The sequence below is a fragment of the Echinops telfairi genome, unplaced genomic scaffold, assembly GCF_000313985.2.
Source record: "Echinops telfairi isolate 266 unplaced genomic scaffold, ASM31398v2 ScPeMD7_7469;HRSCAF=8507_0, whole genome shotgun sequence".
In the NCBI taxonomy this organism is placed as follows: Eukaryota; Metazoa; Chordata; class Mammalia; order Afrosoricida; family Tenrecidae; genus Echinops; species Echinops telfairi.
In genome coordinates, this window is record NW_022111372.1 from 50,071,840 (window position 1) to 50,090,621 (window position 18,782).

General features: G+C 37.2%; 1 protein-coding gene across 1 annotated transcript in view; it reads right to left on the minus strand.

Moving 5' to 3' along the window:
* The window catches only part of NSD1 (nuclear receptor binding SET domain protein 1), a 79,176-nt gene that overhangs the window by 25,563 nt on the left and 34,831 nt on the right, over positions 1 to 18,782 (minus strand). The window contains exons 8-12 of the mRNA XM_045284471.1: positions 18,023 to 18,141; positions 16,978 to 17,121; positions 14,200 to 14,323; positions 10,028 to 10,228; positions 8,362 to 8,541 (exon numbers count right to left, since the gene is read on the minus strand). Of these exons, the coding sequence (XP_045140406.1) occupies positions 8,362 to 8,541; positions 10,028 to 10,228; positions 14,200 to 14,323; positions 16,978 to 17,121; positions 18,023 to 18,141 (768 nt within the window). The remainder of the gene's footprint in view (positions 1 to 8,361; positions 8,542 to 10,027; positions 10,229 to 14,199; positions 14,324 to 16,977; positions 17,122 to 18,022; positions 18,142 to 18,782) is intronic.

The window sequence follows — 18,782 nt, forward strand, 5'->3', positions numbered from 1 at the left end:
AATAAGTGGCTATCTAGCTCAGAAGCAACAAAGCCCACATGGAAGAAGCACACCAGCCTGTGTGATGACGAGATGTCGATGGGATCAGGGATCAGGCACCAAAGACCCAGAGCAAAAAATCATAATGTGAATGAGTATGGAGTGGAGGCCTAAAGCCAATCTGTAAGCAATTGGACATCTCCTTACAGAAGGGTCGTGGGAAGAAGACGGGCCAGTGAGGGTGCAATATAGCACCAATGAGACATACAGCTTTTCTCTGGTTCTTTCATGCTTTCTCTCCCCTACTATCATGACCCTAATTTTACCTTACAAATCTGTCTAGACCAGAGCATGTACATGGGTACAGATACGAGCTGGAAACACAGGGAATACAGGACAGATAAACTCCTCAGGATCAATATTGAGAGTAGCCATACCAGGAGGGTAAGAGGAAGGTGGGGGAAAGGAGGGGAACTGATCAGAGTGACCTACTATAACTCCTTCCCAGGGAGATGGACAACAGACAAGGTGCTAAAGGGAGACAAAGGAAAGTACAAGACATGAAAAAAACTTACAAATTATCAAGGGTTCATGAGGGAGGGAGGGGGAAAATGAGGAGCTGATACCAAGGGCTCAAGTAGAAAGAAATGCTTTGAAAACAACGATGGCAGCATATGTACAAATGTGCTTGACACAATGGAATGTGCTAAGAGTTGTACGAGGCCCCAATAAAACGATTTAAAAAACCCCGACAAAACTCAGGTTATCCACGAGTATATATGGTATGTAGTACTCCATCAGAAGAACAGACTGTTTACACATTCGGTATTTAGAACTCCCTTGACACCACGGACATTTCTCAAAATAGTATTTATAAATACATAAACTTAATTCATTTAGTAAAAAATCCTTAAAGAATCAATTATATTAAAATATAGTTGTCGAATGTTAGGAAAAACAAGAGATATATGTATTCCCTTGGTAATACATGAGATATTTAAAATATAAAAATAATATCCAGCAAAATTACTAGCATATAGCTTTAATACTATATATAACAGAATTATCTATAATTTTAATAGGCATAAAAAACAACTATTAATAAATGAAAACATGAGACAAAATAAACAAAACCAGAAGCTAGTTCTTAACAATTTCACCGAAGTAGTCAAACTTTTACCTAAGTAAGTAAAGAAAAAAATAAAGGAGAAATTAAAGTGGAATCATCAATGAATTGACAAAATAAAAAAGGTTTTAAGAGAATGGAACAAATTAGACCGCTTAGGTGAAATGAACAAATTCCCTAACAAACACCTAAATGATTTAAATTGACAGACAAAAAAGAAAAAAAAATCAACAGACTGGTAAAATCCATAGAAATTTGTGTCAGTAATAAAATATTCTCAAGTAATAAAAAGCCCTAAAACACATGATTTCACTGAATAATTTAATCAGACTCAGTTCTTAAATTCTTCCTAAAATACAAAGAAAGACCTCATGACTCAGGACCCAATAGCTCCCCATACAAATGTCAAAGATTCTCTCTCTCTCTCTCTCTCTCTCTCTCTCTCTCTCTCACACACACACACACACACACACACACACACAGAGTTCCGCCTATAGATGTACTTCTTGATAAAAATACTAACAAATTCATTATATGTATACTATCAGCCTGATTAAATGGCATTTATTCAAAGAATGGATCAAAATTAGAAAATCATCAATGTTTATAGTCAACATTATCAGAACTAAGTTTATCCCTGTTTACCATGAGCAGAAAGAGAGACAAATGAGGACAATATTGATAAAGATAGTGGGGTGGGGAGAAGATCTAGAAACAGAAAGTGGTGATGAGTATATAAGATAATGAGCATAAGTAATGCCACTGAATTATAAAGGTAAATTTAGCTGAAATGGCATGTTATATATATTATATATATATATATTAAAATCCACCATTTACCATTTTAATTAAGTAAAAAAAATGAATAATAGGGAGTATTTGGATTTATTGCCTCAATTCCAGTTAAATGTCATTTTGTCCTCATCCAAGTTCACAGACCCCAGGTAAACTGCATACCACAGTGAAAATGATTTTCCATTTTTAAAAGCTTCTCCAACTACTACTTCTACTCACTGCCATCTTATCGCTATGGACTTAGAGTGACCCTACCAGCTCACATCTCCTCTATGACCCTGAATTACCCTATCTCAATCTGAAACCCTCACAGGTGCAGACAAGATGTAAGGGTTTTACGGTTTCACTGCCATCGAGTTGATGTCGACTCATATCAGCCCTGGAGGAGAGGGTAAACCTGTCCCAGTGAATGTGTGGGTCTATTAACTATTTATGGAGTAGAAAACTCTGTCTTTCTCCTGCAGAGCGCTTGGTAGTTTGTTATCTACAGACCTTTTGGATTAAAACCAACCTATAAACCACTATATTACCAGGGCTGCTCATTTTCAGGTTGGAAGTCACATATAAAGAATATAATTTATATTACAATAATAATTTATAAATTATCAAGGGTGCATGGGGGACAGGGGAGGAGGAAGGGAGGGGAAGGGGAAAAAAGGAAAATGAGCTGATTCCGGGAACCCAAGAGGAAAGTGAATTTTGGGAATAATGAGGGCAACAAATGTATAGATGTGCTTTACAGTTGATCTATGTATTGTGATGAATTGTATGAGCCCCAATAAATTGATTTTAAAAAAAGAATATCATTTATAACACATGACATAATTAGCATGCTTAAAACATGCTAAGCTCTCAACACGTATTCCCATACGTTATGCTAAGAGTTAATGTGGAGTGAAGCCTTGGCAAGGTACACACTTCAAAAGCTCATTTTGTTCTCACGGTCTACATCGCTACCCTGCTAAAAGACTGCTAAAAAATTACTTCTATAATAGACCTTCTTTAGGGATTTTTTACCCATACTGATCTTTTCTTAGTAGACTCTTAAATGAAAAGCTCTAGTCCCCGCCACAGTACAGAATTGTTCCGAAAAGGATTAGACAGATGGAAGCACCATTTTCAGAAATGTACAAGCCTAGATAGAAGATACAATGAAAAACACTAAAGTCTTTATGACTTTGTACCAATACTTTTGTACTTAGATTCACATTATCCAAAAAACCATTTATTTCCAATGCATTTTTCCTTTGTTTTTCTGTTTTCCAGTTCTTTAATTCTGTTCTCATTTTTATGATTCTGTTGTTTGAGGGCTTTTGCTATTGCTCTTATTTTAGTTGTTGAAAGTGTTGTGTTAAAGTGTTGGTTTTGGACTTCTCTTTATTTTCATGTGTGTTGCTATAAATTGTCCAGTAATAACTGCTTTGGCTGTGACCTTCAGGTTCTGGTATGATGTGTAATCATTCTCATTTATTTCAAGGAATTTCTTAAATTCATCCCTTATTTCATCTATTACCCAATCTTTCTTTTTGTTTGTTTGTTTGCTTGTTCTAATAATTTTATTAGGGGCTCATACAACTCTTATGACAATCCATACACACATCAATTGTGTAAAGTGTATTTGTACATTCATTGCCCTCATCATTCTCTAAACATTTCTTCTCCACTTAAGTCCCAGCCAGGCATTAGGTCCTCATTTTTCTCCTCCATCCCCCCTATCCCCCCTCCCTCATGAGCCCTTGATAATTTATAAATTGTTTATTTTGTCATATCCTGCCCTGTCCGACGTCTCCCTTCACCCACTTTTCGGTTGTCCATCCCCCAGGGAGGAGGTCACATATAGTTCCTTGTAATCGGTTCCCTCTTTCTAATCTATTCTCCCTCTACCCTCCCAGTATCACCACTCACACTACTGGTCCTGAAGGGATCATCTGCCCTGGATTCCCTGTGGTCCCACTGAATAATGGCTGAAAGCTTGCAAAATGTATTGAAGGAAAAATATGAAACAAATACAGATGTTGACACAGTGGGGAAGTTCATTAAACCCCATGTAGTCCAAAGATAGGGATTCCTAAGCCGACCCATCATAATATCACTTGTGAAATCAAAGGCAAGAAGAAAATCTCAAAAGCAACAAAGGAAAAATAATTCATTGCGTGACTTTTTTGAAGACACAATGGAGACTAACAAGCGGAGGAGACGAGCCAGTCAGGGTGCAGTGTAGCACCAATGAAACATACAACTTTCCTCTAGTTCTAAGTGCTTTTCCCCCACCCCCTCCCAATATCATGATCCCAATGCCTTACAAATCTGGCTAGACCAGAGGATGTACACTTGTACATATAAGAACTGGAAACAGAGAATCCAGGGTGAATGACCCCTTCAGGACCATTGGTGGGAGTGGCGATACTGGGAGGGAGGGTGGGGTGGAAAGGGGGAACCAATTATAACGATCTACATGTAACCTCCTCCCTGGGGGACGGACAACAGGAAAGTGGGTGAAGGGAGACGTCGGACAGAGCAAGATATGACAAAACAATAATTTATAAATTATCTAGGGTTCATGAGGGAGGAAGGAGTGGGGAGGGAGGGGGAAAATGAGCTGATGCCAGGGGCTTAAGTGGAGAGCAGATGTTTTGAGAACGATGAGGGCAATGAATGTACAAATGTGCTTTACACAATTGATGTATGTATGTGTTGTGATAAGAGTTGTATGAGCCACTAATAAAATGATTTTTTAAAAATGTTGAACAAAAATTATTAATGAACGAAGAAAAACTATCTTTCAAAAATGAAGGGGAAAAAACATTTTCCCACATAAACTGTAGATTTATTTAAGATTTAAAAAGTTTTGTAGAAAGTAAACAGATGGTTACAGGTAGTAATTTTAATTCAGGAGCAAAACAAAGAATCTTCATAAGTTTTCGTTAGCTACTACAAAAAAGAGAAAGTTTGAATTCACATTTTTTTCCTTCCTTCAATTGAAATGTAACATGTGTAATATATTTGCCATAAAGGAAATGGTTGGGAGTATAAATATCGTAGGCTAAAGAGTGACTAAAATTTAAAGCAACAATAATAAAAATTTATTTAGGGGGTTGTGATATACATAAGTGTAACAGAAAGACCAGATAGAGGTCGACAAAGTAAGATTATCCAGAATAAACTGCCTTTATTCCCTCAGAGGTAACATTCAGAATTTTATGAATAATTGAGTTATTTTTGTTACATATAAACCACATCTGAGTGTTTGTGTTATTTTGTGTGGTGTCTAGCCAAATCAGAACGGCCACCACAAAGACCTGTGGTTTGAACAGCTAACAAGGAGTGAGGATAAAGATTCAATCAGTCATACCTATGCAACAATGTCTCAATAAAGTCTAAATTAATCAAGTCAATACCTGTGTACTTCTGTACACAGAAGCTCCATGGCTTCCTGATTGGTGAAAAATATCAAAACCCATGGGAGTTTACTTGCACAGCAATTTTTAGTAAAAGTGAACCTCCGTGCTAGGAACACTTTTGGAACTTGCCATACATATCAGATGTATCCTTTTCATTTTAATAAATATACTCCTAATACAATCAACTTTCTAAAAGTTTATGGCAAAATGGAAAAGGATCATGAAAATTTTACAGGAGCACATTGAAGACCCCCTTGAATATGTCTTTCTATGACTTCCATGTGCCATTCCAACACATTATATAAAACCAAAAGTCGTAGTGGTGCACAGTGAAGTACAGAAAAGGGGGAGGAGAACAATTACTATTGTTGGTGGGGGGGTAGGGTAGAGGAAATTTAATATTTATAATCAGCAGGTCAAAAGTGAGGGGGTGGTATGGACAGCCATACTTGCAGCTCAAATATGAAAACTTCAGCCTATTTGAGAATATGGGGCTTTAACTTGTGAGCTTAGCCATGGCTTTAGTTGACTAGCAGTATAAGATGATGAGGCATATGTGTAACAGGTTTTAGATGTATACAAAAAATGAAAGGTAAAGATTTAGATTCTGATTTTATTTATTATATGTCATATATTTGGTATCAGGAAAAAGATGAATTGAATTGTTACACTATAATTGGCAAAAAAGTAGTAGTAAGAATATAAGGAAAAGAAAAAAAAAAGAATGCAAGGAAAATAATGTGACATAAAGAGAGCAAAAAATAAAATGACAAGTATAAATCCAACACTATTAATAACACAATTAAAATGTAATAAATTAAACAATGCAATCAAACAAAATTTGTCAAAATAAAAAAATAGAGCTAATGACATGGTTTGCAGAGGACAGTTTAGATTCAAAGTCACAAACAGATTGAAAGTAAACAGGAAGAAAGATACACATCAAGGACACAGCAATGATAAGAAATCATATGAAACTATCTAAGACCAAAGTATATTAAAACAAAACAAAAAAAAACAACCAGGGATAACTACAGATAAAGCTCAAAAAATTTGACAGGACATAAACTTGTTCTAATTTGTTTTGTAAAAGTTCTAACAGTAATAAATTTAAAAGGACAATATATGTTTTCTAATCACAATAAAATGAAATTAGAAATCAAAAGCAGGGGTCTTGGAGGGGAAAACCCACTAATACACAAAAATTAAACAACTTTCTCCTAAATAAACAAGGGGTCAAATAGAAATCAAATGAAAAATTAGAAAATACTAGTTGAATATTGATATAAATCATAGGAACCTTTATTAAACTAAAATATCAAATGTGAAGAAGCTAGTGTTTCTCAACATATCCTCATCAGGTGTTTGGGAAATGGTGTTTCCATCTGTCTAATCCTTCCTTAAAGATTTCTGCGCTCTGCAACTTACACCACTTTCGGCATCCTCAATGGACTCAAATTGTTCTCCTCTGAAATGTTCTCCGAGTTTGAGGGGTGGAAAGAAAACTGAAGGGACAAGATGATGGTTGAAGAGTGGGTACTGTAAGGTTTACCCATGAAATTCTTGTAAGGTAGCATTGTTACACTTGAAGAACGAGTTAAGTGTATACTGTTGGGATTAAAACATAATTCCTGGGCTAAGGTGTCCATTTAGTAGGAAAAGAATAATGAACCCAATTGCCATTGAGGCAATTCTAACTCATAGCAACCCCATAGACAGAGCAGACCTGCTCCCTAAGGTTTCTAGGGTTGTAAATCTTAACAAGAGCAGAAAGCCTCCTCTTTCTCCCAAGAGCAGCTGGTGGTTTGATCTGCCAATATTGCAGTTAGCAGCCCAACATGTAACCTAGTACACCACGACGCCTCCTATGAAAAGAACAAGATCTCTAATAAATAAAGCCAGGACAACAGAATTTCTAAGCAAATGAAGCTGGACACACCAAACATCAAAGTGAACTCAAAATGAAACAACGTAATGTAAATGCTAAAACAGGGGTCCTCAAACTTTTTAAACAGGAGGCCAGGCTCACTGTCCCTCAGACCCATTGGAGGGCTGGACTACAGTTTAAAAATAAACTATGAACAAATTCCTATGCACACATCTTATTTTGAAGTAAAAAAACAAAATGGGGCAAAAACACCCAGCGGCCTGGATAAATGTCCTCAGCCGGCCACATGTGGCCCGCGGGCCGTTGTTTGAGGACCCCTGAACCAAATCCTTAAATTCTTCGAACAAAATAGGAAAACGGCAGAGACCTATTTATTGACAATAGGTTCTTAGGTATGATACCAAAAGCACAAATAGCGAAAGATTATAAAATACAGTGGATGCCATCAAATTTATTATCTCTTAATACCTGTGAATATTTTAAATGGGTGAATTGTGTGTATATATATATAAACTATCTTTGAAAATTAAGGTTGTTTTGAAAAATAATTCTTTTGATCCGGCCTATTCTTTTGATCCGGCCTCTAGAATTCTATCTACCAAAGAAGATTCTTTCCTCCCTTGTTATATTTTTTGTTACAACGCTTACCTTTTAGGTATATTCGTCTCTATTTTCCAACTAAATTGTTATCTCTTTGAAGGCCACAGTTATGTTAAATGAAAATGAGATAATGCATAAGATTGCATTAATTGGACTACTTTTCAAATAATGTAATTCTTTTTATTTCCCACAATTCTAGCACCCTTTCCACTGGTAATTTTAAATTTTATATTTTACTGTGTTTTAGGTGAAAGATTGCATAGTAAATTAGGTTCCCCACAAAGAAGATTCTTGTAACTGTATCTATGCAAAGATTTCTAAAGTAGTGACAATTAGTAATGGTAGTTTCTATAATGAGGTTTGGAGTGATTTTTTTTCTTTCTCTGTCCTTTCTGAATTGCATAATTGTTGACCATTTTAGTTTGAAACCAATATTCAAAATAGCAAATCAACTTTAAAAGACTGTCATTAATTGAGATCATTTCCTATTATTTCTTTAATTGGCAACATGAAGCAAGTATGTTTTTATAATCAATACTGTGCTACCCGCACAACATGAAATCATGTCTTACCTTCCGAGCACACAAAACACCAGCTAACATTAACATGCTCATGATTTCGACAACCCCGCCTAGGGGTAAAGTGATTTGGGCAGATGATACTATTAGAAGCCAGGATTTTTGACCCAGCGGCCAGGCAGAAGTCATTAGCGTGATATGCCACAGGGCAGCGAACACAGCGCATCAGACGCCCTGAAAGTATGAGAAACAAGAAAAACAAGGAGTAAGCAAAAACAAATAACAAAATTAAAGATAAAAATATGATCTATTTGCTAACATAGCTCATAACCCAGCACCAGGAAAGCTTCTAAAGGAACTGCATAATATTCTAAATGAGTCAGATGTATGTGTACTTCCTCTCCTCCAAGGAAAGACCTACTCAAACTACTACCTTGATTTGTAGTTTAACCACACACTAAATGAAGAGTGAGGAGGGTGAGCTATAATAACACGAATGCCTGTATTTGTCGCCCCAAAACTCAAACTCATTGCCACCAAGTTGATTCTGACTCATAGGCTTCTGCAGGTGAGCCTGTCCACCTCACTGAAATGAAACACATCTTCTAATATACCTCAACGAGAAACCATTACATTTAAGGTGGTTGCCTACACTCACTAAGGAAAAAAGAAAAACTAGCTGATGGGTTAAACTGAAATTTCAATCAAGCATGTTAAAATTACTCCATTATCGGAAAGAATGAGAACTCTGAACAAAAAAACAAACATTTCTCTGATTATCAGAGCCTCCCTCCTCAAACAAAACCAAACCCTCTGCTATCAAGTTGAATGCTAACTAAAATTTAACTCTATAGTACAGACTGGAATTGTCCTGTAAGGCTTCAAAGGCTGTAATCTTTACAGAAGCAGACTGCCACATCTTTGAGCATTTTTGAATTGCTGATCTGTTAGCAGCCAGCCTAACAAGTACTTAACCCCTGAGTCACCAGGACTCCTTGATGAGACCTACAAAGCCAAGAAAGCACTTAATAAAAGGTACCCTCAATTAGATGAACAGAAAAGTCATCACAACTATATTAAAAATATTTAATCTCCTACTAAAGTGTAAAAAACTATAGTATTTGGTTTTGAGGGTAAAAGAAATTTAGCAAAAGACCTACTCTCTTTGAACAAAGAAAACCAATATATACCTAATGAGAAGAAATTTACCTACATATGCAGGCAATTTTGGAAATATGTACTCTATGAAGCAGAAAAGTTAGAGAACTTTCCATTTTTAATATAAACCAAATCAAAACAAACACCTAGATTCTGTACTGATTTGCATCTCTGGAGGGCATAAGATCTGATAACAATAAATTTAAGGCCTCACAGAAGAATACCCTTTGGCCTTCTCATCTGGCCATTTATTATCCCCACTTTTTCTCCCTCCCCTTAAGAGAACAGAGGAAATAGGGAGGAAAGGGCACGCAGTAAAACACTTTTGCAAATTCTCACATGAAATCCAAATAATAACTGCCACATAACTCCAGGGCTCCAGAGAATATTGAAATGGCCATTCTACTTTTTTTCTCTCCTACATGTAAGGCTGGTACCCTAACTAACAGACAAAACTTAAGAGGGAAGCCCTGAAGAAACGTGCTAGATTGCAAATGAATATATCTTTTGCATTGGATGCCAAGACACTATATAATAAATTCAGTCTACGTAGAACTCATACCTTTCGATGCAGTAACACTGGCTGGATTAGCAGCATGGCAGGTGATACAAATGTGGAGGGAGCACCGGAAGCCCTTGTTCTGCATGACAGTGGGTGGGTATTTCTGGACACACTGCTCGTGGTAAAATTTTCCACACAAGGGCAGAAGGCACCTTTTTACATCTTCCCCACTTTGTTTACAAACAAAACAGGTATGTATTCCTGAAAAACAGAAGCGGGGTCACAAATGCATGTCAATTCTAAAGTTAAGTCATAGGGCGAGAAATAAGTAAGGATCTTTATAATAATAGTCTTCTCAGGCTGACAAAATCTGTATGCACAGAACAATGATACTATCCCTAAACGTAAGACAATCTGGGGCTACATGCTTAGTGAATCAAAGCAATACTAAGCACACAATGTCATCTATGCAGCACTCTTGTACCCAAACTAAATTTAGCCTCTAGCTCTAAGTACAGGTTTATAGAAACTACAGAAAATAGAGAAATGACGGTAAACAGCCCATCAAATTTCAAAGCAAACCTGATTCACTTTTCTGAGTCAATTTCAACTCATGACGACACTCTAAGGACAGGGTAGAACTGCCCTGTGGGATTCTGAGACTGAATCCTCATCGTTCCTCCTCAGTCATCAAAACAAGTAAATATAAAAACAACGGGAGTTGTTCTCTATTTGCTAACAGAGAAAACACCATCCCACCATTCAAGGTTCATATGAGAACTATATGCTGTTTCCAAACTTGGTGGTGGTGGGAAGACAATACTGTTGTAGATTAAGAAAATCTTAAGAGAAATATGAAACAAAACATCAATGCATAGACCCCAATTGAATCGATTTCAAATAACTGTAGAACAAATGGGAAAATTTGAAAATGCCCTGAGTAGTAAATAGTTGCCACACATGAGCTTATCATATAATCTTGTTATATATGAGACATATAATGGTTCTATCTGTTTTTAGCTGAGGCAGAAAGCAACTAAGTTTTGAGGCCAAATAATAGATAGGTGAAGTTTCTTTACAATCACTTATTTTTGTGTTGAAGCTTTCAATAACAACAACAACAACAGGAATCCACCTCTCTTAGAGGTAGTGCAGGGTATAGAAAAGAACCCAGGTTTAAAGTTGGAAGAACCTGGACCAGAAAAAGGAGAGCATTCAAATAATCCTTATAAGCTGAGAGCACCTAGCTGTTAACAATTACAAGGGGGGTGGGGGGTGGTGGTGGACGGGATTTAAAATACTATTTATAAAAAAGTAAAACAGTGTTGACAGCTGGCAGCTAATTAACTGAACTAGAATTACCTAAAAATTACAGTGTGTTCTGATTGCAGGAAAACAGATTAACCCATATGATAGGAAACAACTCTATCTAATAATATTAAATTTACTGGGACTGTGATATACTTCACAATTCTGAACCTCAAAAACCGTCACTTCTTCAAGCCTCAGTCCATACACAAAACTTGAAATGAACAAATGAAAAGATGCTTACCATCACCAGTCATTAGAGAAATGGAAATTAAAAAACAAGATGAAATAATGCTACACATTTAACAGAGTGGCTAAAATGAAAAAGACTGATGATATCAAGGACTGGGTAATATGTGGAAGAAGTGGAACTCTCCTACTATACTGATAGGAATGTAAACTAGTACAACTATTTTTGAAAATAAGCAGTTTCTTAGAAAGTTAAACCACCCAGAGAATCTAGACATTCTACTCTTAAGCATTTATTGGGGGGGGGGGGTGTAGATACATACCATACAAAGATTGCATGAAAATAAAACCTATTTCCTTTGAGTTTATTCCATCTCAAAATGACTCTAAATGTCACAGTAGAACTGAATCTACACTAGGGTTGCCCATAAAGGTTGCTAAGGAGTGTACCTCTAGGAAGCAGGCACAACTTAAGAATGATCAATCATTTAAAATGATATGGCATTTGCCCAAGGACAAAGCTCAGAGGGTTAGGAAAGGAGAAGGAATGGAAACAAGAAAACACGGAGAGGAAGTGGTTTAAGTGATGGTATATTGAAGGGATTGCAATGACTGAGATGAAACAAAATGTGTAAGAATTATTTAATGTAAAAAAAAAGTCAGTTTCCAATTACTTAAATAGAAAGTACATACTGTTAGCTTCCATTTAATAAAATTAGAGAAAAGATAAATCTCATCGCTAGAGCTAGGGACTACGGCAGTGAGGAATGAAAGAGAAGGAGCACATGAGAATTTCTGGAGTGATCCCAAGTTCGTTATGTTCACTGGTGCTCAATGGTTGCAGTTACTTGGGTGTCTAAATTTATTAAAAGCCATCACAAAATGTGCATTAAAATTTCTAACAATGTTTTCACAGAGTATTTTGTAATGGGTAAATTATACTTGGATAAAACTGATTAAAAAAGTGCATCGCCTCGCCTGAGATAAACATATCCAGAGCACATCACAACAAAAAGAATAAGAATGGCAAAACTACAAATAGCCCTGCCCTGCTGCATTCCAGGCTCTGCCTTTTCCTGCCCTTGTCTGGGTGGGGCTGGGGCTAAGATGGAAGGTTCAGGGATTCAGCTCAGTCACCATCGAATAAAATAATTAAAGGAGAAAAATAAAAGAACGGCAAAACTAGAACACTGGTAACAAGAGGCAAGGATACCTTTCTAACACTGGGATAGGGCCGACAGGAACCCAACAGAAAGGTTTTTCTAAATTTCATGTTCAGAAGTAGAAGGCACTATTTCTTAACAAAAGTCCAACTGTGCAGAAAGCAAAATAACTGCAGTTATCTTTTCTTCCAACACTGCTGACATGCTGCAGAAAAATTAAGTAAGTGTCCCAACTAATTAGGGCCCTCAATGTGGCAAAGGCCACATCACACATCTATAAGCAAGGGTTCATTCTGTCTCAATTCCCACAGAGGCATTCTCCCTCTCAATTCTATGAGAAAGCCCCTGGGAGACCTAGCTTTGGTTCTCTTCTCTTCAGCACCATCCTTTCTAGCCCTCTGTGACTACTCACTGCTCACTTCCTCTACCAATGCAAAGTTCACTGTCCTAAACAGTTTCTAAATCTTTGTCCTATAAACACTCAAGATGTTCTTTACCTGAGCCCTATACCTGCCTTGCAGTCTTTAAGCATCTCACACACACACACACACACACACACACACACACACACACTGGGTACTCAACCTCAAGCTTAATTTATTGTGGCTCTAATGTCACACACGCTGCTGGCAAAAGTCAAACATGTTCTCAAGGTGAAATACTAGACAATAGACTTCAGAATCTCTTTGGTCTTTTATCACATACCTAACACTGCTGATAACCCAACTCATGGGATTTCATGGAATTTCTTTGACTAGCCTCTTTCCCTCTCCAGTGGTACTTTGTACTTTGGCATATCTCTAGGTATTATCCCTGCCCATCTTCTCTATGCTGCCGTCTTTAATTCTTAGCCACTTGAGTGATATGACCTTCTCACATCATGTTGCAAAACAGAACAATCCTCTCAGCACACCTTATGAAGTATTTCAAAGCCAAGAGATTCAACTATCAATTGCCAGTGTCAGATCAAATCTAAATATTTAAACTCTCTTCAAATATATTTTGTCTTGGTAAACCGTTTTATTGAAATATGACATACACAACTGCATAAATGCAACATTTATAGCTGCATAGATATTCATGAAGTAAACATGCTAATCACTACTTAGGTCCAGAAACATAAAACATTGAGAATACAGAAGTTCTCAACTCGTTGCCCCTTCATAGTTGCTACTTATGACTCCTTCCTTAAAATTAACAACTGCTCTAAATGCATAATCCCTAAACGCTTTCATTGCTGGTCCTTATGTCCTTTCCACACCAATTTCTAAACTGGGTTAGCTTCTGTGCTAAAGCTAAACTGGGATAGCTTCCTTTATGACATTCGCTCATGTATTTTTTCCCACAGAACTTCAAATGCATCACCATTACAATGTTAATCAGACACTACTCACTCAGTATGCTTCTCTCAAGGCAGAAGCCACACTGCACCCATCCCTGTGCCTTTAACAATTAGTCCAGAGACGCGACAAAATATCATCTCATATGTTATTGGTTGTTAAAAAAATATTCCCATGAAAAACCCAAAACTCAAAGTTTCTTTGAAAGAAGAATATTCTCTATTTACTTTACCTGTGTGACATTCATTGCAGATAAATTTTCCTCTTGGCATCTCAGTTAACCCAAGGCACTCCAGGTGGAAAGCCCCACAGCACTGGGCCTCACACAACAGCAGCTCCCCCAGCTTCTCACAGTTCTGTTCAGAGAAAGAAAACATTTGGCTACAGAGTAGGTTTTTAAAACAGAATCCCAGGTAGGCAGTCTCTGATTACCTTCTCTGTACCGGGCACCACACTCTCCAGCACTGGTGATTTTTATATTTTAGATATAGAAAATAAAACCAGACAAATAAGAAAGCAGGCAAAATACCAGACAGAGGTTAAGTACTAGGCAGAAAATTAGCTACTTTGGATTGGGCAAGAGGCAATACACAACGAATGGCCTCTCACACTGGGCTCTGGATGAAAATCCAGCCAAAGATGGAGAGATCTGAGGGGAGAATCAGAAAGGAAGAAGCACAAACAACCACTGTTATGCGTGAGAATCACAAAGAAGGCTAGTATGACTGGAATAAATTGAACAAAAGATAAAACTAGTGAAACGTACGGTGTAAGAGAGAAATGTGAAGAGTGATGAGATGAGAGAAAAGCAAGTCTTAACTACTGATTGCGGTAGAGTGGGAGGTCTCATCCTTCTAGCATAGCATGCCACTAAAGAGCTTTACCAGGGAATGCTTACATCACATCTATTTTTTTTAAAAAACCTTTCTAACTGCTACGTGGAAAATGAGTTCAAGAGTTGAAAGATGAAATAAGAAAAGGTTTAAACTAGAGATTCTGGTGGGCTGGACCCTGGGTTATAGCACTTCCCAAAGAACTCCTACCAAGATCTGAGCAGCTCTTTATTTCACTAAGTCAAGCATAACCTACAGGGATATTACCTTTCTGCAATGATCTCTCCTGGAATGGACCTGGGAAATAATGACCCAGATCTATTACTCTCCAAGAAAAATTTGTCAGAATAACCCTATAAATTCCCAAGATTTATTACTTTTCAAAAGTTTACCTTGGTAACCTCTAGTGATTTGGAGGAAAATGGTATTTGATAAAAAGAAAGGTCTAATATGTAATCTGGTTATTCTGAAAAACAAAAGGAGGAATGAGACATGGGAAACTATTGTCTTTCAAAAGACAAAGAAAGACAAAGGTCTTGACCACTTGAGAACATAAAAGTTGAAATAAGCAAATGAGCAGGAGAGCCAGGGAGGCAGCCCAGGATTTACAGGAATTGTTAATCAACCCGGAGCTTGAGACATTCTTCAATTTGTGCCCCTCCCATTACCCACTATTCACAAATAAAAACTGATCAATGTTATCAATGTTATATACTTTGCTTTGTTTATTCCAAGTGCCAGTGATAACAGTTTTCAAGCATTAGTCAACAAATTAATTTCTATTGGGTAAATAGGAAAACCTAGTACAGTATAAAATAAAGATTAGCTTTTCAAATTGAAGAAATGCCAGGAATTAATCTCTTAGTCTTCCAATTCAGTTCTCAACCAGTGGGTCGTGAACCCTTTGGGGGGGTGTCAAACAACCCTTTCACAGGGGTTGCCCGATTCATAACAGTAGCAAGATACAGTGATGAAGTAGCAATGAAAATAATTTTATGGTTGGGGGGGGGGGTCACCACACATCAGGAACTGTATTAAAGGGTCACGGCATTAGGAAGGTTGAGAACCACTGTTCCAATTTAATACACTTGAGAGTTAAAGAAGGCGATAAGAAATCATATCAACACAATAGTTTTAAACAAAGATTTCGCATGTCTATTTAGGACAGCCTTCAATTATATGTTGTTAGTAATCTTTATAAAGTATTTTTATACATCAAACTTGTCTCACTCAGTAAATAATGTGTATTAACATTATTTACTAACATTGTTTTGGGGGCCTGGTCTGGATAGGCTCATAGTCTTTTTTATTTTAAAATAAAAACAAATATACAAAGAAATTTGGCTGACGTGGTATTGATCTCAACAATATACTGGGGCTAAGGTATATTTTACATTATACTTGTTCTAATTAAAATAAATAAAATAAACCAACAAAAAAGCTTGTGTTCTCAACTACTGGTGCTTCTGGTTAAAAGAATTTACATAGGCAAATGAAAAACAAAATATCCATTTGATTGACTTTACTTCCAAAGTCAGATAAAGGTTCTTTATCAATATATCCAGAGGCAATTTAAGTTAATGATTGGGAACCTAAACCTAAACAGCCTGGGCTTTAAACCTTGATTTGCTATATGACTCTAAGTTGTTTAACCTCTTAGGGTCATAGTTCCCTCCAATGTACCAGGAGTAATAATGGCATTGTACTACTTCATGGGGTTATATGATATTGGAACCATGCAATGCTAATAAAGTGTTCAGAATAGTAATGAACACAATAAACACCAGGAACAATATACTTTACATAATAAACACTGAATCTATTAAATACATGGGACAACATGGTGATAAAATCTATACAATTATTACTTAAAAGGGCCATCCCCCAATCTAACCGCTAAAGTAATCTAGGAAAAGACCTTGGAACCCCCAATTCATAAACTCTAAGAGGGAAAGGAGAAGTCTATTTGACTAAGCATTGCTATACTCCCATCCATCATTTCAGACATGTTTCAAAGCATGTGCCCACTGACTACAAAGGCGGGTAGTACACCAACACAAATTATTTGCTTTTATTTTTGTGGGGAGGGGAAGGAGTAAAATATGCAAAGGATGTGTCTCCACTGGAACAAGCATAATAAAAAACATGCAATCAAAATAGAAGTGAGCATTCTCTACCTGACAAACGTTCTCCTTGAGGGCAGCTCCTCCCCCACGTTCACCTTGCATTCTTTTAGATGCAGGCATCCCATGGTCGTGCTCTACACCATCCTCAGTGGCCTCCTTGGGGCTTGCTGCCGTGCCATGTGCCATCAGTTCTCCCTTACAGAGAAAAAAACAACGTCCCACATCTGTGTTATTGATGTCTCCTCCATCTGACCCCCTCCCTCAGGGCTGCTATTTGTCTAGTCATTAAGCACTTACAGATGTTCAGCCAATCACGTGGGCGGACTGCATGCAATGTTAGTTCTAACCCTGCTGTGATTGGGCGGGTAGTGGGCGCCTCATGCCCTGCCACTAACTGCTCTGAGGCTGTTCCACTGGAACTTTCTGAGCTGTTCCACTTTAAGGTTTCACTAAGGGAGAGAAAACATTCTTAAGTTTATTGGATTACTTATTTGTCCTGCCGAGACCAGTGTTTCCTATATAATGTCCCCCCCCCTGGGCATTCTACTCAATTTGTCCTGGAAAGAAACACTCGGACCTGGCTCATTCTACTTCGCTTTAATCTTGAATAGAAAGCCAGAGACATCAGTGACTGCACTGACGCCCTGCAAGGAAATGGTATCAAGTCAATTTTTGTTTCTCAAAGTCAATGTTTGAAAACATTATCTAAAAATAATGTTGATGATCTTAAGATATAAGCAAATGACTTATTTTTCCCACTAATCGCAGCAGGCTCATATTTTAAATTGTCATAGGTTCATTGATGTTCATGGTTACTTGGGGAGACTACCTCTGGTCTGAGGAATAAGTTTCCATTAGGATGAATTACTTATCGGATAACTGGAGCTTTGGATCTGATCTTTTAAAAGGCTATACCCACATTTCCCATAGATGCCTTGATTTTTCACAAGGCCCAGGGCTGTTCTACTTGAAGTCTCATAGCTAGCAGCTACTTCAAAAGAACACTAAAGTAAACTCAAGGGAAAGAGGGAGGTGGCCTCTATTGTGAGAAGATGCTGTCCTTCAAAAGATCAAAAGACCCGGAACTGAATAATACCTCTGAACCTGCAGTCTCCTTTGATGCATTGTAATTTCTCACTCTTTTATATTGCATCTTGGCAATAGCATGCCTCTGTCGTTTCCGCTTCCTTGGCTTATCAAATATCTTAGCAGTACCTGTGGCAAAAAAAAAAGAGGCATTAGTGGACACCAAGGGCTAAAATAGAAAATAAAATGTTTAGAAAATAATGATGGTAACATATGTACAAATATGCTTGACACAACTGATGTATGAATTGTTCTAGGAGCTGTAAGAGCCCCCAGTAAAATCATATCTTAATAATAAAAAAAGCACCATTATTATTACCCAAATGTATAGGAACTAGAAAACTTGGATAAAGATATGTCACAGAATCAAGAAAGGTTTGAGTGAAATCAAAGTTTAACAACAGTTAAATTATTCTAGTTTGCAGAGTTGGAAAACAGATGCAGAGAAAGAGAAATTCACCCATGAATGTATAACTATCCAGGGAAATGGCCTCATTTAAGTTCTGACTCACACAGATTACAGATTACATGTAAATAGGCCTTAAAGAAATTTCATTTTAGGCGAATGACATAAATGGTACATTTACTGATCAGTCAGGGAAAAAAATTCCTGGCTTCCAAGATTGAAGAACAAAACATTACATCTTTGCATAGGTTAAAGATTAAGTTGAAAAGTTGAAATATGCCCCTCCCCCGAGAAGAATTTATTTCAAAGGACGGCACTGAATCCGCGGCTCCAGGAGAGAGATGTATCTGATCAGAGCAGATGA